Source organism: Vipera ursinii, assembly GCF_947247035.1.
Source record: "Vipera ursinii genome assembly, chromosome: 3".
NCBI lineage: Eukaryota > Metazoa > Chordata > Lepidosauria > Squamata > Viperidae > Vipera > Vipera ursinii.
Window position 1 is genome coordinate 104,041,419 of NC_139516.1, and position 22,770 is coordinate 104,064,188.

Here is a 22,770-nt window from a genome sequence, read left to right on the forward strand (position 1 = left end):
TTTAGTAGTGGGCACAGCATAATAGATAATGCTTTTAAAGGCAAGCAATGCGAATAGCTATTTACAGTTTTTTAAAAAAAATATTTTATTAATTTTCCAATTTTACATTTGAATATTTAAAAAGCAATATGGTGACTGGGTTAGTCAATAGTTCAATAACAAAATATTTAGTACAGATCTCAGGTTACAACATCAGATATTTCTTCTCTTTTTCCCTTAACATTTACTGTCTCATGTTCAAGCTGGTACATTTCTAATTATATCAACTCAATAAAAACATCATTATTACATTTATCAATACAATTTTAGCTTATGCATATCTTAATTACATTCAGTCTTCATAGACAATCCATATCCTGTTATTTTTACTCAATTTTTAGTTTCTCATCAATATTCCAATTTAACCTTTGATATCCATAATTTTCAGACTTTGGGTAACCAAGGTTTCCCTTATCTCACTTCGTAACAAACTATAATATCCAAAATACACATTTTGTCTATTTGAATATAATCTTATATTTCCTAAGAGATATCTGTTTCCCACCATATTAAATCATCTACTTAATAATACAATATCCCCTTTAATAAATCAAAACCGTTGTATATATCAGGGCTTTTCAACCTTTTCACCCATTGTACCACTTTTAGGATATGGCAGTGTCCGAGAACCACCAGTCGCCTAGCAAGGTGTCAAAAACTTGATGACCAAAAAAAAAAAACCAAAGGAAAAAAGTGATGAAGTACAGGTAGTCTTTGACTTACAACAATTTGCTTAGTGATTGTTTGAAGTGCCCCCCCAAGCCATAGCCGAGCAAGACACCTGCCTGCCCACCCAGCGGCGCTCTTCCTCCTGTCCGAGGTTTTCATTGTTGTGAGAATTTCTGTTGAGGATTGGCAGCGGTGGTGTGGTGGGGGGGTGTTTGGTTTTTATTCTACCCCCCCCCCCATTTGCTGGGTGGTTGCAACACGTTTTGGTCACTTCACATGTCCCTGGGACACTGTGACCATCATAAATATGAATCAGTTGCCAAGGATTTGGATGTAAATCACAAGATCCTGGAGATGCTGCAACATTCCAGCTGATTTGCATTTCTTCTGGGCTCAGAAGCACCAGGATCAGCGTCGAGCTCCAGCTGGAGCCTGGCACTGATCCTGGCGCTTCCACTGAACCCTGACAGCCCCGAGGAAGCGCTGATCCTGGTGCTTCTAATGAGCCCTGACAGCCCTGCAGCTCCAGCCATTTCTCGCTCAGGCTTGTGCTGTGCTGCCACCAGTTCCTCTCATTCCCCTCTCCTACTACCACTTTTCTAGGATAGTTGTGTACCACCTGCTAGGTGCCAATGTACCACAGGTGGTACCCGTACCAATGGTTGAAAAGCCCTGGTATATATTGTCTGGGTTAATCAATAAATCAAACATATTCATAATATTTTTTCTTAATAGCTACTATCTCATATTTAAGCTAATAATTTTTATTACCACTAAATAAAAACATATTTATTATATTCAATAGATTTTTAGTTTATATATATCTTAATTACCTTTACATTTAGCCTTTATAAGCAAATCAATGTTCAAATTTAACTATTAATATTTATACTTCTAAATTATAAATGATCAATGTTTTCTTTATCTCATTTCATAACAATATATTCAAAGTACACATCTTATCTATTTGAGTATATTCTATTTTAATTCTCCTGAGTAAGTCAAAATGCCAATTTTCTTCAGTCTTATTCTGGCTTTCTTTCTTTGCCAAATCGTCTTCCATGTCCATGCTTTTGAGTCCTCAAACAAATCTCCCTGTGTTTGTTATGTAGATTGTTTGATGTTAAAAAAAACCCATCCGTTCGCCATTTTTTTGAGAGGACTAACAAAGCGTCTCTCTATTTTTCCATCTCGACATAGTTATCCTGAACTCTTTATCTTCTCTTCAATCTGTTCTTCTTTTTGATCCTCAGGTTCCTTCTGATTTATGTAGAAAGTCTTTTCCTTTTTCCATATTGTCAGTCTCTTCTGTGTTTTCCACTGACTGTATTTGTTGATCAGTTGAATCTTCTGTCATAATCTTTAATTGTTCCACCTTTTTTGTTATATTCTGTGTAGTTGATTTTTTAGTTGTAATCAGAGTTTGAGTTCGTATATCTGGGCTGACATCTTGTTCTTTTCTATATAACCTCTCATTTCATCAGTAGCTGTAAGAATATTTTGATGAATTGCTTTCAACATAGAGAGAATCTGTTCCTGATCTTCATCCATATTCTCTTAGTAATGTATTAAATTAAAAGCTTTACTATCAGAGAATGCAAAAAAGATTTTGTCACTGGATAAGGAACACAGTTGGGTTTCTCACAGCTGATGTCTCAAGGTTACATAAGTCTTACCTATTGTCTGGGCTGCTGGCCAAGTCTCTAAGCAATAACAAATTGTAGTATCATGTTTAGCCACAAGATGTCGCCCCTACCATTCAAAGTTTTCTTTTAAATCCATAGTTTTTATAATCTTTTCAGTTTTGCTTCTTTTTTATAAGTAAAAACCCCGATCTTCAGTAATCATAGAAAATCTTTTAGTCCACAAACTTTAAAAAATAGAATTCCAATTAGGTCAAGTTATTCTTTCAATGTTTTAAACTCTTCTGGATAGTCAGTCACCGCTGTTTCTAGAGGGAGGGATAAAATCTCCCTTCCCTCTCCACAGGGGAAAAAGTACTTTAAGCAGCTTATGCAGGTAAAAAGAAATAGATAGGATTTAAGAGAGGTAGATCTCACCCAGTCTTATCCACACTGCTTTATAATTGCCTGGTCGTCTGCTGATTTGGAGGGCTGCCCTGGATCAAGCGGAAGGGCTAATGCCCTTCCGTGATACAACGGGGATCCCGTCCTTGCTTGTCACCCCCACAGGGTGACTTTCGACCCTTTCCAGGGTCCCCAGGCAAAGCGAAACTGGACACGGAAGACTGAGTAGGTATTAAGAAAAAAAGACAGGAAGTATTAATGTTGAAGGAGGAATTTTGGTTACTAAATTTAAGATACGATGGTCATAGCAAACACTCGTTTCCAACAACCCAAGAGACGGCTCTACACATGGACATCACCAGATGGTCAACACAGAAATCAGATTGACTATATGCTCTGCAGCCAAAGATGGAGAAGCTCTATTCACTCAGTAAAAACAAGACCAGGAGCTGACTGTGGCTCAGACCATGAGCTTCTCATTGCAAAGTTTAGGCTTAAACTGAAGAAAGTAGGGAAAAGCACTAGGCCACTCAGGTATGAATTAAATCATATCCCTGTTGAATATACAGTAGAGGTGACAAATAGATTTAAGGAATTAGATCTGATAAAGTGCCTGAAGAACTATGGACAGAGGTTCGCAACTTTGTACAAGAGGTAGCAACCAAAACCATCCCTAAGAAAAAGAAATGCAAGAAAGCAAAATGGCTGTCTGAGGAAGCTTTGCAAATAGCTGAGGAAAGGAGGGAAGCGAAAGGCAAGGGAGAAAAAGAAAGATACGCCCAATTGAATGCAGAATTCCAGAGAATAGCTAGAAGAGATAAGAATGCCTTCTTACATGAACAGTGCAAAGAAATAGAAGAAAACAATAGAATAGGGAGGACCAGAGATCTTTTCAAGAAAATTGGAGAGATGAAGGGAACATTTCATGCAAAAATGGGCATGATGAAGGACCAAAATGGCAGGGACCTAACAGAGGCAGAAGAGATTAAGAAGAGGTGGCAAAATTACCATATTTTCTGGCGTATAAGACGACTTTTTAACCCATGAAAATCTTCTCAAAAATCAGGGGTCGTCTTATACGCCGGGTGCTGAAACTTTAGGGACAGAGCTGGCTGGAAAACCTGGAGCTGATCTCCCATTTGGTCTGCGCAGAGTAAACGGGACCAATTGGAGAAGAAGCTGCAGTCTGTGATTTTTTACAGGCTTGGTTCTGGGCATCTTTCCTTCTAAAGTTGAAGAGCAGCTGCAGTCTATCCCAACTTGAAAGGCAGGTGGGGAATGCAGCAGCCAGAGCAGCTGCTTAGCTCTAAGGACACATTTGACTCAGGAACTGGGCGGGCTGGCTGGAAAACCTGGAGCGGATCTCCCATTTGGTCTGCACAGGGAAAGCTTTAGAGTGAATTAGGAAAAGTTTAATCCACTTGCACTGTTTTATGTTTACATGTTTGATGACAAACAGCTTTATGTTTATAAGTGACAGTTTTCCTACTAAGTACCTGCATGTCATAAGCATTTGAATTAAAATTACCATATTAAAATCAAATCGGATGTTTTTTTTATTTTTATTTGGTGTGCGTTGGAAGAGGGGTAGTCTTATATGGCGAGTATAGCCCAAACCCTATAATTTAACAGGAAATGTAGGGGGTTGTCTTATACGCCCAGTCGTCTTATACACCAGAAAATACGGTACACAGAAGAACTATACAAGAATGAGCTTAACGTCCCTGATAATCACAATGAGGTGGTCACTGACCTCGAGCCAGTCATCCTAGAATGTGAAGTGGGCCTTAGAAAAGCTGAGCAACAACAAAGCTAGTGGAGGTGACAGTATTCCAGCTGAGCTATTCAAAATCTTAAAAGACGATGCAGTAAAAGTGCTACACTCAATTTGCCAGCAAATTTGGAAAACTCAACAGTGGCCACAGGATTGGAAAAGGATCAATTTACATTAAAATTCCAAAGAAAGGCAGTGCCAAAGAATGTTCAAACTATTGCACCATTGCACTCATTTCCCACACTAGTAAAGTTATGCTTAAAATCCTACAAGCTAGACTCCAGCAGTATGTGGATCGAGAACTACCAGAAGTACAGGCAGGATTTTGAAGAGGCAGAGGAACTAGAGATCAAATTGCCAACATACGCTGGATCATGGAGAAAGCTAGAGAGTTCCAGAAAAACATCTGCTTCATTGACTATGCTAAAGCCTTTGATTGTGTGGATCATAACAAACTGTGGCAAGTTCTTAAAGAGATGGGCGTACCAGACCATCTTATTTGTCTCTTGAGAAACCTATATGTGGGCCAAGAAGCAACAGTGAGAACTGGACACGGAACCCCTGATTGGTTCAAAATTGGGAAAGGAGTCCGGCAAGGCTGTATACTGTCGCCCTGCCTATTTAACTTATATGCAGAGCACATCATGAGAAAGGCAGGGCTAGATGAATCAAAAGTTGGAATTAAGATTGCTGGAAGAAATATCAACAACCTAAGATATGCAGATGATACCACTCTAATGGCAGAAAGTGAAGAAGAACTAAAGAGCCTCTTGTTGTGGGTGAAGAAGGAGAGTGCAAAAGTTGAAACTTAACATTAAGAAAAACAAGATCATGGCATCCGGCCCTCTCAATTCCTGGCAAATAGATGGGGAAGAAATGGAGGTAGTGACAGATTTTATTTTCCTGGGCTCCAAGATCACTGCAGATGGGGACCGTAGGCAAGAAATTAAAAGATGCTTGCTCCTGGGGAGGAAAGCCATGGCAAATCTAGACAGCACACTAAAAAGCAGAGACGTCACCCTGTCAACAAAAGTGCGTAAAGTCAAGTCTATGGTCTTCCCAGTTGCAATGTATGGCAGTGAAAGTTGGACCATAAGAAAGGCCGAGCACCAAAGAATTGAGGCCTTTGAACTATGGTGCTGGAGAAGACTCCTGCGAGTCCCTTGGACTGCCAGGCGATCAAACCGGTCAGTCCTAGAGGAGATCAACCCTGACTGCTCTTTAGAAGGCCAGATCCTGAAGCTAAAACTCAAATTCTTTGGCCACCTAATGAGAAGGAAGGACTCACTGAAGAAGAGCCTAATGCTGGGGAAAGGTTGAGGGCAATAGAAGAAGGGGACGACAGAGAATGAGGTGGCTGGATGGAGTCACTGAAGCAGTAGGCGTGAGCTTAAATGGACTCCAGAAGATGGTAGAGGACAGGAAGGCCTGGAGGAACGTTGTCCATAGTGTCGTGATTGGTCGGACATGACTTCGCAGCTAACAACAACATAACAACAACAAATTTAAGATATCTCAAAATTACCAGAACATAAGAATATTATATTGCATTACTAATTAGTTGATGTAAGATGGTGAGAATTCAAATTGGTAAGATGTGTATCCTGAGCATTAGATCTTGTGATGAATTGTGATAAAGGGAATTGGAAACTTGGAAATTATAAATATCAAATGTTAAATATAAATTTTAATGGGAAACTAAAAATTGGGAAAAATTAACCAGGACATTGATTGTCTAAAAAGATATAATGTTAAAACAACTAGGATATGTATAAACTAAAAATTATTGATAAATGTAAGAAAGTTATTTTTTATTTAATCGATATAACAAGAATTGTATTAATTTAAATATGAGACAGTAAATACTAAGGGGAAAAGAAAAGAAACATTTAATACTTTGAAATGTGTACTAAAGATATTTGTATGTTAGTGAATTATTGACCAACTCAGCCATCACGTTGCTTTTCAAATATTGAAATGTAAAATTAGAAAACCAATGAAATTTTCTCTGAAAAAAAATAATTTTCTTTTCCTTTTTAGGTCTAATTTTTAAATATTAAACAGGTCAAGTTCTTACTTTCAACTGATTTCCAAATATTTTAAATCTAATAACCAAAATTCCCCTTATCTCAACATCTCCCTTTAACCCTCTAATTGAAAACAAACAAAAGTCTCCAGTAAAAATAGGAAAATTTTTCGTCCCCAAGTTTCAGGAACATATAAATCCAATTAGATTTAATGCTTTGATTCCCCTGGATAGTCAGACGCTGCTGTTCTTAGAGGGTGGGATAGAAATTCCCTTCCTTCTCTCCTCACAGGGGGAACATACTTCAGACAGCTTTTACAGGAAGAGAAGGTACTTAGGGTAAAGAGAAAATAAGATCTCACCCAGTTTGATCTGCATAGCTTTCGAAGTGCTTGAGAGTAGATTTGACTTCGGCTGTCTGCAGCCTAATGGTGGGCCATATTGCTATGGCCGGTCTTCCCTCTGCCAGTTTGGAGGGCTGCCCCGGATTGAGCGGAAGGGCTGCCACCCTCCCGCGATCAAGCGGGGGTCCCTTCCTTGCTTGTCGCCACTACAGGGCAACTTTCGACCCTTTCCAGGGTCCCCCAGGGAAGGGAAATCGGACATGGAAGATGGACCTTGCCTTCAAAATGTCCACAGTGGCTGCGTTGGCAAAGTGGAAGTCTTGTTTACAGCTTTTAAAATCTCCCTCTAGCAGCAACATTTCTTCGATGATGAGGACCGGACAGTTCCAAGCACCCCAACATTGGTGGTACCACATCGTACAGATGGGTTCGCAGAAGCAATTCAGTAAGTTGATTCCAACCAGCAAAATAGCAGCAAACCTTTTAAATGTTACAGAATGTATGCATGTATTAAGTACCGTATATACTTGAGTATAAGCCGAATTTTTCAGCCCACTTTTTGGGCTGAAAAATTCCACTTCGGCTTATACTCCAGTCAACAAAAAAACTTACCGAGGACTTGTGCGCGGCCGAGGCTTTGGTGCTTCCGGGATCGCGCGCACCTCTCCCAAGCCACCGCCATCCGGAGACCTGCTGAAGTTTGGGGAGGTTTGGGGAGGTGCGCGCGCACCTCCCCAAACCTCCCCAAACGTCGGCAGGTCTCCGGACCTCCGCGCCTTGCCTGCCTGCTTCTTTCCGCAGCGGAAAGAAGCAGGCAGGCAGGCCGCGGAGGAACGGAGACCTGCCGACGTTTGGGGAGGTTTGGGCGCCTCCCCAAACCTCCCCAAACCTCGGCAGGTCTCCGTTCCTCCGCGCAGACCTGCCGACATTTGGGGAGGTTTGGGCGCCTCCCCAAACCTCGGCAGGTCTCCGTTCCTCCTGCCGACCTTTAGGGAGGTTTGGGCGCCTCCCCAAACCTCCCCAAACCTCGGCAGGTCTCCGTTCCTCCTGCCGACCTTTGGGGAGGTTTGGGCGCCTCCCCAAACCTCCCCAAACCTCGGCAGGTCTCCGTTCCTCCGCGCAGACCTGCCGACGTTTGGGGAGGTTTGGGCGCCTCCCCAAACCTCGGCAGGTCTCCGTTCCTCCTGCCGACCTTTGGGGAGGTTTTGGCGCCTCCCCAAACCTCGGCAGGTCTCCGTTCCTCCGCGCAGACCTGCCGACCTTTGGGGAGGTTTGGGCGCCTCCCCAAACCTCGGCAGGTCTCCGTTCCTCCTGCCGACCTTTGGGGAGGTTTGGGCGCCTCCCCAAACCTCCCCAAACCTTGGCAGGTCTCCGTTCCTCCTGCCGACCTTTGGGGAGGTTTGGGCGCCTCCCCAAACCTCCCCAAACCTCGGCAGGTCTCCGTTCCTCCTGCCGACCTTTGGGGAGGTTCGCCGAACCTCCCCAAAGGTCGGCCGGAGGAACGGAGACCTGCCGAGGTTTGGGGAGGTTTGGGGAGACGCCCAAACCTCCCCAAAGGTCGGCAGGAGGAACGGAGACCTGCCGAGGTTTGGGGAGGTTTGGGGAGGCGCCCAAACCTCCCCAAAGGTCGGCAGGAGGAACGGAGACCTGCCGAGGTTTGGGGAGGTTTGGGGAGGCGCCCAAACCTCCCCAAAGGTCGGCCGGAGGAACGGAGACCTGGGGAGGTTTGGGGAGGCGCCCAAACCTCCCCAAAGGTCGGCAGGAGGAACGGAGACCTGCCGAGGTTTGGGGAGGCGCCCAAACCTCCCCAAAGGTCGGCAGGTCTGCGCGGAGGAACGGAGACCTGCCGAGGTTTCGGGAGGCGCCCAAACCTCCCCAAAGGTCGGCAGGAGGAATGGAGACCTGCCGAGGTTTGGGGAGGTTTGGGGAGGCGCCCAAACCTCCCCAAAGGTCGGCAGGAGGAACGGAGACCTGCCAAGGTTTGGGGAGGTTTGGGGAGGCGCCCAAACCTCCCCAAAGGTCGGCAGGAGGAACTGAGACCTGCCGAGGTTTGGGGAGGTTTGGGGAGGTGCCCAAACCTCCCCAAAGGTCGGCAGGTCTGCGCGGAGGAACGGAGACCTGCCGAGGTTTGGGGAGGCGCCCAAACCTCCCCAAAGGTCGGCAGGAGGAACGGAGACCTGCCGAGGTTTGGGGAGGTTTGGGGAGGCGCCCAAACCTCCCCAAAGGTCGGCAGGAGGAACGGAGACCTGCCGAGGTTTGGGGAGGTTTGGGGAGGCGCCCAAACCTCCCCAAAGGTCGGCAGGAGGAACGGAGACCTGCTGAGGTTTGGGGAGGTTTGGGGAGGCGCCCAAACCTCCCCAAAGGTCGGCAGGTCTGCGCGGAGGAACGGAGACCTGCCGAGGTTTGGGGAGGCGCCCAAACCTCCCCAAAGGTCGGCAGGAGGAACGGAGACCTGCCGAGGTTTGGGGAGGTTTGGGGAGGCGCCCAAACCTCCCCAAAGGTCGGCAGGAGGAACGGAGACCTGCCGAGGTTTGGGGAGGTTTGGGGAGGCGCCCAAACCTCCCCAAAGGTCGGCAGGAGGAACGGAGACCTGCCGAGGTTTGGGGAGGTTTGGGGAGGCGCCCAAACCTCCCCAAAGGTCGGCAGGAGGAACGGAGACCTGCCGAGGTTTGGGGAGGTTTGGGGAGGCGCCCAAACCTCCCCAAAGGTCGGCAGGAGGAACTGAGACCTGCCGAGGTTTGGGGAGGTTTGGGGAGGCGCCCAAACCTCCCCAAAGGTCGGCAGGTCTGTGCGGAGGAACGGAGACCTGCCGAGGTTTGGGGAGGCGCCCAAACCTCCCCAAAGGTCGGCAGGAGGAACGGAGACCTGCCGAGGTTTGGGGAGGTTTGGGGAGGCGCCCAAACCTCCCCAAAGGTCGGCAGGAGGAACGGAGACCTGCCGAGGTTTGGGGAGGTTTGGGGAGGCGCCCAAACCTCCCCAAAGGTCGGCCGGAGGAACGGAGACCTGCCGAGGTTTGGGGAGGTTTGGGGGGGCACCCAAACCTCCCCAAAGGTCGGCAGGAGGAACGGAGACCTGCCGAGGTTTGGGGAGGTTTGGGGAGGCGCCCAAACCTCCCCAAACGTCGGCAGGTCTGCGCGGAGGAACGGAGACCTGCCGAGGTTTGGGGAGGTTTGGGGAGGCGCCCAAACCTCCCCAAAGGTCGGCAGGAGGAACGGAGACCTGCCGAGGTTTGGGGAGGTTTGGGGAGGCGCCCAAACCTCCCCAAAGGTCGGCAGGAGGAACGGAGACCTGCCGAGGTTTGGGGAGGTTTGGGGAGGCGCCCAAACCTCCCCAAAGGTCGGCAGGAGGAACGGAGACCTGCCGAGGTTTGGGGAGGCGCCCAAACCTCCCCAAAGGTCGGCAGGTCTGCGCGGAGGAACGGAGACCTGCCGAGGTTTGGGGAGGCGCCCAAACCTCCCCAAAGGTCGGCAGGAGGAACGGAGACCTGCCGAGGTTTGGGGAGGTTTGGGGAGTCGCCCAAACCTCCCCAAAGGTCGGCAGGAGGAACGGAGACCTGCCGAGGTTTGGGGAGGTTTGGGGAGGCGCCCAAACCTCCCCAAAGGTCGGCAGGAGGAACGGAGACCTGCCGAGGTTTGGGGAGGTTTGGGGAGGCGCCCAAACCTCCCCAAAGGTCGGCAGGAGGAACGGAGACCTGCCGAGGTTTGGGGAGGTTTGGGGAGGCGCCCAAACCTCCCCAAAGGTCGGCAGGAGGAACTGAGACCTGCCGAGGTTTGGGGAGGTTTGGGGAGGCGCCCAAACCTCCCCAAAGGTCGGCAGGTCTGTGCGGAGGAACGGAGACCTGCCGAGGTTTGGGGAGGCGCCCAAACCTCCCCAAAGGTCGGCAGGAGGAACGGAGACCTGCCGAGGTTTGGGGAGGCGCCCAAACCTCCCCAAAGGTCGGCAGGAGGAACGGAGACCTGCCGAGGTTTGGGGAGGTTTGGGGAGGCGCCCAAACCTCCCCAAAGGTCGGCCGGAGGAACGGAGACCTGCCGAGGTTTGGGGAGGTTTGGGGGGGCACCCAAACCTCCCCAAAGGTCGGCAGGAGGAACGGAGACCTGCCGAGGTTTGGGGAGGTTTGGGGAGGCGCCCAAACCTCCCCAAACGTCGGCAGGTCTGCGCGGAGGAACGGAGACCTGCCAAGGTTTGGGGAGGTTTGGGGAGGCGCCCAAACCTCCCCAAAGGTCGGCAGGAGGAACGGAGACCTGCCGAGGTTTGGGGAGGTTTGGGGAGGCGCCCAAACCTCCCCAAAGGTCGGCAGGAGGAACGGAGACCTGCCGAGGTTTGGGGAGGTTTGGGGAGGCGCCCAAACCTCCCCAAAGGTCGGCAGGAGGAACGGAGACCTGCCGAGGTTTGGGGAGGTTTGGGGAGGTGCGCGCGCACATCCCCAAACCTCCCCAAACTTCGGCAGGTCTCCGGACGGTGGCGGCTTGGGAGAGGTGCGCGCGATCCTGGAAGCACCGAAGCCTCGGCCGCGCGCAACTCCTCGGTAAGCTCCTGGCGGTCACTTGCTTCGCGTCTCCTGAGGGAAGGGGGGGGCGACTGGAGCGGGCGTGTTTCCTCGCCTGCTGGGCGCCGCGATTTGCCCGGGGAACGCGCGGGCCCCGAATGGCAGCGTGGAGCGAGGAAGTGGACAGCCAGGGCTTCCCCGAGAGCCGCGGCCACACAGGGTATTCCTGTGTATTCAGGCTTGCAAAATGGCGGATCGAGCCTCTGCTGGCGGCAGAGGCTTGCAGAACGGCGGATCGGCTTATACTCGAGTCAATAACTTTTTCCAGTTTTTGGGGGTGAAATTGGGGGTCTCGGCTTATACTCGAGTCGGCTTATACTCAAGTATATACGGTAATATATACTATTAATCTTACATCTTGTTTGTTTATTCAAATTCTATAGCCACCCATCTAACATAAGTGATTCTTAGAAAGACAAAAACACAGTCATAATAATGACAAATATTTAAAAACAATGAAAATTATTAAAACCATAGGACTCCAGTGTTAAAAATTTTATAAAAATATATTTTCTATATTAATAAATAATTTACTGTAATTCCTTTATAATTTTATTTTTTTTCTGACTCATAGTGGTGCAGAATTAGTTAATGATGGGTAAAATGGGATGTAACCTGCCTTTTAGTTCTCCTCAGGTTGCCGGAGTTCCTCGGTTCAGGTTTGGACCTCCCGAAGATATGCCACAAACCTCTGGCCAATCAGATCTTGGCCAACTTGCATCACAAGGAGGTATAGATATCCGAGCTTGTGCTTCTCTTTTATATCTAGATGATGTTTTGTTTTTTGTCTGCCTTGAAGTCTTTTTTTATTACTTTTATAAAAACATATTAAAACAAAAAATACATATAAAAAACAAAACATAACATAATACAATCAACAAAAATACAAAAAGAATACTTAACTTCCATTATTCTTAATCTTTCTAATCATTTTCAGGTGACTTCCTCAAGTCCCCCCTATCTGCGTTTCATTGTAAATCATCATTAGCAATTTCTATTTCATAATTCTAAATCATATTTATTTTATTTTATCCCATTTATATCCCGCCCTTCTCCGAAGACTCAGGGCGGCTTACACTCTAAGCACAAATCAATGTGCTTAGCAATAGCCTTCATTCTATGTATATGCCTGCTTATTAGGGCTTTTGCCCCCCCCAAAGCGGCATTATTTCAAAGTCAGCTTATTGCCCCCAACAATCTGGGTCCTCATTTTACCTACCTCAGAAGGATGGAAGGCTGAGTCAACCTTGAGCCTGGTGGGACTCGAACCTGCACTAATTGCAGGCAGCTGGTGTTACTTAAGGAGGCATTAGCCCACTGCTCCACCAAGGCTCTAAGATATTTGATATCTATATTTAATTTCTTATCATTTAACAATCATTCTTTCATATTATCCTTAATACTAAACATTAAACTCTAAAACTGCAACCTATAAGCACTTCCAAGTCCATTCATCTGCCATTCTTCCACAGTTGGTATTTCTTGTGTCTTCCAATTCTTGGCTATCAAAATTCTCGCTGCTGTTGTGGCATACAGAAAGAGAGTAACATCTTTTTTGGGAATTTCTTTTCTGACTATACCCAATAAGAAGGCTTCTGGTTTCTTAATAAATGTGTTTTTCAACACTTTCTTTAATTCATTATAGATCTTTTCCCAGAAGTCTTTTACTATGGGGCAAGTCCACCACATGTGGTAAAAGGTTCCTTCTACAGCTGTACATTTCCAGCATTTATTATCATGTGTATGATAAATTTTTGCAAGTTTAACCGGTGTTACATACCACCTATACATCATCTTCATCATATTTTTTTTCAAAACATTGCATGCTGTAAACTTAATACCCTTTTTCCACATCCTCTCCCAGTCCTCCATCATAATGTTGTGCCCCACATCATTAGCCCTATCAATCATCACTGATTTCACTTGTTCATCTTCCGTGTGCCAGTCCAGCAATAAATTATACATCTTGGAAAGATTCTTTGATTTTGTATCTAACAATAACATTTCCAATTTGGATTTCTCTATTTGAAAACCTATTTTTTATCCATTTTATACACTTCATTCATTTGGTAATATTGAAACCAATCATCAACCTTATCTTTCAGCTGCTCATATGTTTTTATCTTAAATTGGTCTCCTTCTTGTACCAATATATCCTTATATTTCAGCCACTTGGTTCCCATATTTGACCTTTTCTGGGCCTTAACCTGTAATGGTGAAATCCACCTGGGTGTTTTACTTTCTAACAGATCTTTATATCTCATCCACACATTAATCAATGACTTTCTAATTATATGATTTTTAAAACCTTTGTGGACCTTTATCTTATCATACCATAAATATGCATGCCATCCAAATACATTTTCAAAACCTTCCAAATCTAATACATCGGTATTCTCTAACACAAACCAATCTCTCAACCAGCAAAAAGCAGCAGCTTCAAAATAAAGTTTCAAATCTGGCAGGGAAAAGCCCCCTCTATCTTTTGAATCTGTTAATAGCTTGAACTTAATTCTAGGTTTTTTCCCGCCAGATAAATTTCGATAATACCTTTTGCCATTCTTTAAAACTATTCAACTTTTCAATAATTGGAAGTACTTGAAACAAAAATAGCATTTTTGGCAATACATTCATCTTAACAACTGAAATTCGGCCCATCAAAGACAATTTCAAATTTGTCCAAATATCCAGATCTCTCTTAATTCCATTCCACATTTTGTCGTAATTATCTTTATACAAATTCAAATTTTTTGCCGTCATATTTACACCCAGATACTTCACCTTTTTTTTACAAACATCAAACCAGTGGCTTCCTGTAACTTATTTTTTTCCTCTAATGTGAGAGAGAGAGAGAGAGGGAGAGAGGGAGAGAGAGAGAGAGATGGCTTTGCTCTGGATATCCTAGTTTCTACGGCCTGCGGGCTGTTTGTAGCATACGGAGACCGCACCCACCCCAGCTCCGGCAATGCAAAAAAAGTTACGTCACATGATGTGGCGAGTTTGAGACCCATGTTCTAGTATTATGCTTTAACCACTATAACAAAATAGCTCCCTTAATTTTTAATAGGTGGCATTAAATATAAGTCAAGAAGAACTCAAAGTGGAAGAACTTTTTGCTACCCTTCTAACAGAGAAATACAAACAAAAATGAAAAAGAATTCTCTGATACTACATTGTAAGGTCATTTACTGCCTTTTTGAAAGCACATACCCACACATTCCTCTACATTCTGTTAGGATTTGCACTGATGAAATTTTCTAAATCATATATAGGATGTGGACACTGAATATAAATGGATATGAGAGTTCATATCCATTAAAATACAGATATTTCAAAACAGAATATAACAGAGCTGGAAGGGATCTTGGAGGTCTTCTAGTCCAACCCTCTGCTCAAACAGGAGAACCTACCATCTCAGACAAGTGACTGTTTAGCCTCTTCTTAAAAATCTCCAGTGATGGAGCACCCACAATTTCTGGAGGCAAGCTGTTTCACTGGTTAATTGTCCTCACTATCAAGAAGTTTCTCCTTAATTCCAGGTTGCTTCTCTCTGATCAGTTTCCAACCATTGTTTCTTGTCTTGCCCTCTGGTGCTTTGATGAATAATGTGACCACCTCTTCTTTGTGGCAGCCCCTTAAATACTGGAATACTGCTATCATGTCTCCCCTATTTCTTCTTTTCTTTAGACTAGCCAGACCCAAGTCCAAGTTCTTCATATGTTTTAGTCTCCAGGCCTTTGATCATCTTTTAATTGTTGGATTAAGCCTAGTATGTTAAAAACTGCAAAAGGTTTCCCATGTAAATTGCTGTATTTTTCTCTGCTTTTTCAAAGTGTGAATATTAGGCGAGTTTTTCTTTTTTTAAAAAAAACCTTGTTTGGGCCTTTCTATTAAGGTAGCAGGGAAGCAAATGCTTTCTTGGCTGAATATTGTGCTTTTGAGTTGCATCAAAGTAATTCTTCTCAAATTCTTGATAGGGCTAGGAATGTATGAAACACCCCTCTTTCTTGCCCATGAAGAGGAATCCGGAGGTCGTAGTGTCCCAACAACTCCACTACAAGTTGCAGCACCTGGTGAGCCCAATTTGTACAGATTCTGCATTCCTAATAGTGTTATTAGACAGAATGTTTGTTGACAGAAATGTAGCTATTTGGTGGGAAACTGATGTTGATGCTTTTCATCCAGAGGAAAACTGTCTGGTAGTTCTCAAGAAGTTAAAAACAAAGAAATATGTGTCAGTAGAGAAGCAAGGCATCTGTGTTGCTAAACATCTTACATTCTTGAACAAAGAATCCTTTATTTTTCAGGGAGCGTTAAGGGCATTTTTAGAAAAAGAAAAATCAGTAAACCTTAACTAATCTCTAGAAAGTTTGTAAGTCAATATAAGCAAAGGATCAAAATTTATTATCACATAACAAAAAGTGTAGTTTATGACACTAGTCTCTTTCCTTCCTCAGTTTCTTCCACCTCCTCTGATGCAGGCATCTGTTTTTCATGCAAAATCCCACAAATCCCTAATTTTATTTTTTTATTTATTATTTAGCTTCTCTTTCATCTTTATCTTCTACTTCCAAATCAATACACAATTCAATGTTTGTCCCCACAAGGAAGGCAGAAGGCCATTGCTTTACAACCAGAGGCTTCTAAGCATTGACAACATTTTTTTCTATGATTGCACTGTGTCATGAAAGTAGTAAATATGTTTTTATTGAATTTGTAATACAGGGATAGGTTCATTTTAAACTTGTTTTGAGAGTCCAGGAATCATGGTGAGTAGAATTGGTATGACTTGGCTTCACTAGGAAATTTGAGAGTGTTGGGCTTAATTTGAAAGCAATATTAAACCTTTTGAAGGACTTGGTAAGATGCTGCACTACCAGTGTTTAGCAACATTTTGATGCTGCCCATTGTTTTGATTGGCATGAAACAGAAGCAAGAATATTTAACAATATAAACATATATAATAACACACATTTCTACTTTCCAAATTTTTGGGTGGGTGGGTTTATAGCATTTGGTGTGATGGAGAGAGAAAAAACAGTCTTCTTAGATAGGTTTGGCTTACACTCTGTTCTCTCCCTCCACCCCAATTCCAGTGTCTGTATTTACTGAAAGCACTTCTGCCGATGCTTCTGAGCATGCCTCCCAGTCTGTTCCAATGGTTACAACTTCTACTGGTAACTTATCAACCACTTCAGAATCTGGAACAGGTGATGATGGTGACGAGGTTTTTGTGGAGGCAGAATCAGAAGGGTAAGCTGAAGGTTTTGGTTGGCTAAGATCAGAATTTGCGTGCAAAAGCACCTGAACAAGATGGGTACAATCCAGCTGAATTGCTGAAGTTCTGATCATTCATTATCCACCACTAAATCTTTTGTATTTTTAAGACAAACAATATGATGGTTTGCCCTACCAGCATATTCCCATCTCTCCAAGAGTAATATACTCTTAACATCTGTTTGGACTTGGTTCTGGAAGAGCTACTCTACCTCCCAGTCTGAGAGCCCTCTTAAGCCCAATCTGTTTGGGTAGGAGGTGTTTTGCCATCACAGATAGATTGCTCAAGGCAGAATTTCAATGGTACATTCCTGGTCAGAATGACTTACATCTGGGCCTGTGGCATTCTGCCAATTATTTTTGTTAGTGTCTTTATGAGTTGTTTTTCCTTTTTTTTTAATTTTAATCCCATTTATATCCCGCTCTTCTCCGAAGACTCAGGGCGGCTTACAATTTAAGCACAAACCAATGTGCTTAGCAATAGCCTTCATTCTATGTATATGCCTGCTTATTAGGGCTTATTAGCCCCCCCCCAAGCGACATTATTACAAAGTCAGCTTATTGCCCCCAACAATCTGGGTCCTCATTTTACCTACCTCTGAAGGATGGAAGGCTGAGTCAACCTTTTTGATCCCTATTCAAGAATATAATCCTTATATAAAATTGCCCAATGGTTCCAGGGAGTGATTTGCAAGTTCACTAGGATCATAATAGAAAATAGTATCTATAGCATTCTAGGTCAGACTAGTTCTCTTCTGATATTGGGGGATATTGAAACTTAACAGCAGGTAAAATTAGGAAGCACCAGTAAATTCTTTGAGGACATTTCTATGCACCAGAATGATTTTTTTTCTTTTATCCAACTTTGTTGCTCTGGCTAAGACTAAGTAGTTAATTCTTTTTTTATTGATCACAATCTGACTATAGAGCCACTTGAAGTAATTTTGATAGATAAGTTTGAAAACTTCATTGCTAAGTTTTCACAGTGTTCAATTGAGCCTTTTGTAAAACTGACTAAATTTTCTTGGAGCAAAGCATTATTATTTTGCTCAACTGTAATAGTAATAGTCTCAATACATACTGCTTGTAGTAAAAATTAGCAGAGAACTGACACAGAGGTGGAGAAAATCAGTGAGAGATTCACTTCTGTGCTTCCATTTCTTTCCTTAAATGGAGCAATCCTTCCAAAATAAAAGCTTCCATACTAGTTCTCACAGATATGTTACTGATACTTTGCTAGAACAATAAAGACAAAACCCAGGTTTCACCATTGTATATGTCATCTGTGCCATCACTAGGTGTGGTTGAACATAAAGCGTAGGCTGCTTTCAGAGTTATGGTTTTCTGAATAAAATTAAGGTATTTCAGAGGGCCTTAAAAGCCTGGCTGTTCTCCTGGGCTCCAAGTTAGGCTGGTTGAAGCCCCTTGTGGGATATGTTTGTATATATTTTCTGTGTTGTTGTTATTCACATTTCTTTCCTGTACACCCCTTTGTCTATAGAATTTCTTCAGAGGTAGGTCTAGACATTGATAGCCAGCAAGAGGAGGAATCACCTCAAACTCCTGATGAATCAGATCTTCCTTCTACCAGTCAAGATCCTCCTTCTAGTTCATCTGCAGGTATATATTTTGTTGTTGTTGTTGTGTTGTTGTTAGTTGCGAAGTCGTGTCCGACTCATCGGTATATATAGCTGCATCAAATCCTGGATCTAGAGAACTCATTTGGAGTACAGGTGGTCCTTACTTAAGGACTGAAATTATGATGGATCCCCCCCCCAAAAAAGAATGGATTCATTTAACAATTGTGGCATTCACTTAACAACAACCACACAAAAAAATCATAAAGTTGGGTCTGATCAAGTGGGGTGCCTTGACTTAACAACTGTCATGACTTATGAAGAAATTCTGGTCTATGTTATAGTAATACATTGAGGACTACCTGTTCTTATATATACTGCTCAAAAAAATAAAGGGAACACAAAATAAGACATCCTACTATTAAATACAGTACATTGTGTTGTTTAAGTGTTCCCTTTATTTTTTTGAGCAGTATATTTTCATTGATATGGGACATCAGACAAAGAATAATTGAACGTGTGATGGTTTTGAATTTCTCCCCCTTTACAGTTTGTATTCTAGAAAAGATTGCAGTCTGTAGATATGAAAAGGAAGGATTCTCACTAATCATTCTCTGCAGCTTAAAGATCCATTAGGGCATGAACTCTGGTCATCAATACTCAAAATGTTTGACAAAACACTTTAAAAAGTATACAGGAATTTGCTTGTATTTCCATTCATTGAAGTGTCATACAAAAATAACCATTCACATGATCTACAAAGTTGCATGTAGAAAAAAAAATGCTACTCATTTTCTAGTTAAAGGTTTTATTTGTTATACCCACACAGTCCTGCAGTAGAAAAATCAGGAATAATACTTCTATGGCTATGAGAAAATCAATACCCTACTATTTCTTTTCCAGATACAAGCAGCAATCATCCCAAACCCTTCCGACGTGTTAGACTTCAGCCCCCAACCTTAAGGGCTGGAGTTCGTGGTCGTCAGTTTAATAGACACAGGGGTGAGTATATTTCAATCACAGTGGGGCTTAGTTAACTAAGTTACGTTACTTACTGTTGAGAAAAATGAACTACACATACAGCGTAAACATTTTGAAAAATGTAGGATTTTGCCCCCTGCTAGCTTACATATGGTAAGAGAAGGAATGGCAGAACCTGGGGGCAGAGTGAAAAGAGCAATCAGTCTGGAATCCCTACGTAGCCACAAGCAAACTAGGATATAAAATATGGAATGATTATTTTACAGTGATAATAGTGGCAGGGAAATTCTTGTAATGTGGATGGTTAAAATATCAAAAGGCAAATCAAAATTGAAATACATATATAACTGCTGTATCTTTCTTGCAGGTATAACTCATGCAATGGGTGGCAGAGGAGGCCTGAACAGAGGCAATATTAACTAAATATTGTACAAATTTTGCAAATGGTGTATACTGTTTAGTCTGCCTTTTTTCTGCATTAGTATAATAGCTGCCAAGCTTAAAGCAGTCTTTTTTAAATGTTAAAAAAGGATTGTTGTATGAACATTTGGTTGTCTTTTATTAATAAAAACTAGAGAAACTGTCACACAAAAGCATTTCTTTGAGGTCTTTGAGTTTCCAAATTATTCTGCAGGACACTTGTACCAAGCATTAGACACAGTCTGCCCAGTTTGCGTTGTAACTGGTCTTGCTATTCTGCTGCCCACATCCAAGCTGTAGTAGTTATCTGAAAGGGAATGGAGTGGGAGAACAGGGCTATTAAATCACACCTCACAAGTATTAACAGTTGAAAAACAATGGATAATGTGTATCCTCAGTTCAAGATGAGCATATCTTTCCATGCAATTTCAGTTGTTTGGAAAGAGGCAATAAGACAGCCCCCCCCCCCACCCACCCCTGCTTCACAGCTTGCAGAGGAAACCTTGGTACTTCATAAATTCCTCCAGTGGACAGATAGCATTGAGCAACTCAAGCAATTTGAAGATGAGTGGACTAAGGTATATTTGGCTCATTTATGTGCTCATGTTGGGAAAAATGGGGTTGAATTTTCAGTCAGAAGGAAACCCTAGAAAATTCAGTCAAATCAAACCAGGGACTAAGGTTTTCTTTCAGTACCAATCTGTTTAGGTACTACAGGCTTCCTTCAAAAAAAGTCAGGGAAAGAAACCCCATCTATGAAACAGCCCAGTGATGTTATAAGCATGCGAGACATTTTAAAGGGTAAATGAGGATGGAAAAAACCTCTAGACCAGACGCATCATCCAGAAGCCACGCCCAACCCAATGGCAAGAAGGCTCCGATATGTTGCGCAATGTCACATGACATCGCGAGTTTGACATGTCTGCTCTAGACCATCTTAAGCTTTTAGAAAATGCAAACTCTTCCTACCTCACTGAATACCACTTGTTCTTTACCCAGAAAGGACAAATGCTAGTCAACTATGGTCCTACTAGCATTTATCTATCTATCATCTATTGAGATAAATGGTTCTATTGAGAGCAAAGTATCCAAATTCAGTTGCAGCATGATTCATGGGATTAATTTAGTATCCTGTATGATCCAGGCTGTTTGATTTTACATCTCACACAAAGTTGTGTTTTTCTTTCAAATTTGTCTTCCACATATTGGCCAATTCCTAATTTAAAACTCCTGTTTTAAAATATCAGTTGCAGCAAAAAAAAGAATGTTTTACACTACACAGTACTTGCTATTTAAGTCACAGTTGCTATCAAAACGTGAACAATAACATTGTTATTTTGAATGGTATAAATGATATAAAGACATATTTCTCAAAAAAATTCACTGTAAGATAGTAGTTCTAAGCTAGATAAATAAATAGAGATGAATTTTTCCATCCTATTTCTTAACAGGTGGCAACATAGTTCTTAAATGGCCAAACAAGGTCAGATTAGTACTACAACAAGAGATTTATTTCGAATTTTAGGGTTGTATACACTACAACAGGGCTTTTCAACCAGTGGTACGGGTACCACCTGTGGAACATTGGCACCTGGCAGGTGGTATGCGACCATCCTAGAAAAGTGGTAGCAGGGAAGGGGAATGAACTGAACCAGTGGCAACACTGCACAAGCCTAAGCGAGAGACGGCTGGAGCTGCAGGGCTGTCAGGGCTCAGTGGAAGCGCAAGGATCAATGCTTCTTTGGGGCTGTCAGGGCTCAGTGGAAGCGCCAGGCTCCAGCTGGAGCTTGGCGCTGATCCTGGCACTTCTGAGCCCAGAAGAAGCATCAATCAGCTGGAATGTTACAGCATCTCCATGGTCTTGTGATTTACATTCAGATGCTTGGTAACTCATTCATATTTATGACGGTCACAGGGTCCCAGGGTCATGTGAAGTGACCAAAACCTGCTGCAACCACCCAGCAGATTGGGGGGAATAAAAACCAAACACCCCCACACACACACTGCCAATCCTCAACAGAAATGCTCACAACAATGAAAACCTCGGACAGGAGGAAGAGCGCCACCGGGTGGGCAGGCAGGTGTCTTGCTTGGCTGTGGCTTGGGGGGCACTTTTTTCAGTGCCATTGTAACTTCGAACAGTCACTAAGCGAACTGTTGTAAGTTGAGGACTACCTGTACTTCATCACTTTTTTCCTTTTTTTCTTTTTTGGTCAAGTTTTTGACACCTTGCTAGGCGACTGGTGGTACTCGGATGTTGCCATATCCTAAAAGTGGTACAGTGGGTGAAAAGTTTGAAAAGCCCTGCACTAGGAAACTAGGATCCATGAACACTGGCTGGCAGTCAAATGCCATGATCCAAAATCCTTAATTTCTACCCCACACAGACACCAAACAGCACCAGTTCAATTGGAGCAAAAATCATCAGCCGTGCTACCACCCATCACGCTGTGAGTTCATCAAAGCCTGGTATTCCATCAACAGATACATTGACCTATAACCAGCCTACGAACCCCTCAGAATCCAAATCAACCACACAGCTAACCAGAGAGAGCACTGAACTTCAATCATCCCACACAAGCCCCTCAACCAACACTTGACCTCCCAATGAGCCTCACCTGATTTTAACCTCCCCAACACAAGACCAATTACAAGACCCCCACTTGACACACCTATACCTAACTCATCACAAGACCTACTGATCACACAAAGCCCTTATAAACAGAAGAACACTGACATCTTCTAAACTCCACTGAAGATGTTACCTAACATGGTAATGAAACATTCAGAAACCAGCCCACAAGCTCAGAGAACAAACATTCACCCTCATCCTATACCCGACTTACAGATATCTACCACTATTGCAATTCCTTAAAAGTTTTCTGGATGAAGGTAATGGCAGCCCACTTCCATAACTGTCAAGAAAATTCCATGGATGTGGTTTTAGGGAGTCATCAGACTTCAAGATCTTTACTAAGTTTCTTGATAAGCTTTGAGCATAGTACCTGGCAGCCTATGAAAGAATGTAGTTCCATTTCACTCAAAGAAATCCGTTATCAAGTGTATGTTATATATACGTACAATAAAATG

The 22,770-nt window shown here is 43.4% G+C and overlaps 1 protein-coding gene across 2 annotated transcripts in view; it reads left to right on the forward strand.

Annotated features, from left to right (window-relative positions):
• Positions 1–19,844, forward strand: part of TPR (translocated promoter region, nuclear basket protein) — a 111,433-nt gene extending 91,589 nt beyond the window's left edge. For both annotated transcript variants that reach the window (XM_083359063.1, XM_083359064.1), the window contains 7 exons: positions 7,230–7,324; positions 12,052–12,155; positions 15,403–15,498; positions 16,522–16,678; positions 18,204–18,322; positions 19,183–19,281; positions 19,628–19,844. In XM_083359063.1, coding sequence (XP_083215189.1) covers positions 7,230–7,324; positions 12,052–12,155; positions 15,403–15,498; positions 16,522–16,678; positions 18,204–18,322; positions 19,183–19,281; positions 19,628–19,683 — 726 coding nt within the window. In that variant the 3' untranslated portion in view covers positions 19,684–19,844. The remainder of the gene's footprint in view (positions 1–7,229; positions 7,325–12,051; positions 12,156–15,402; positions 15,499–16,521; positions 16,679–18,203; positions 18,323–19,182; positions 19,282–19,627) is intronic.
• The last annotated feature ends 2,926 nt before the right edge of the window (positions 19,845–22,770 follow it).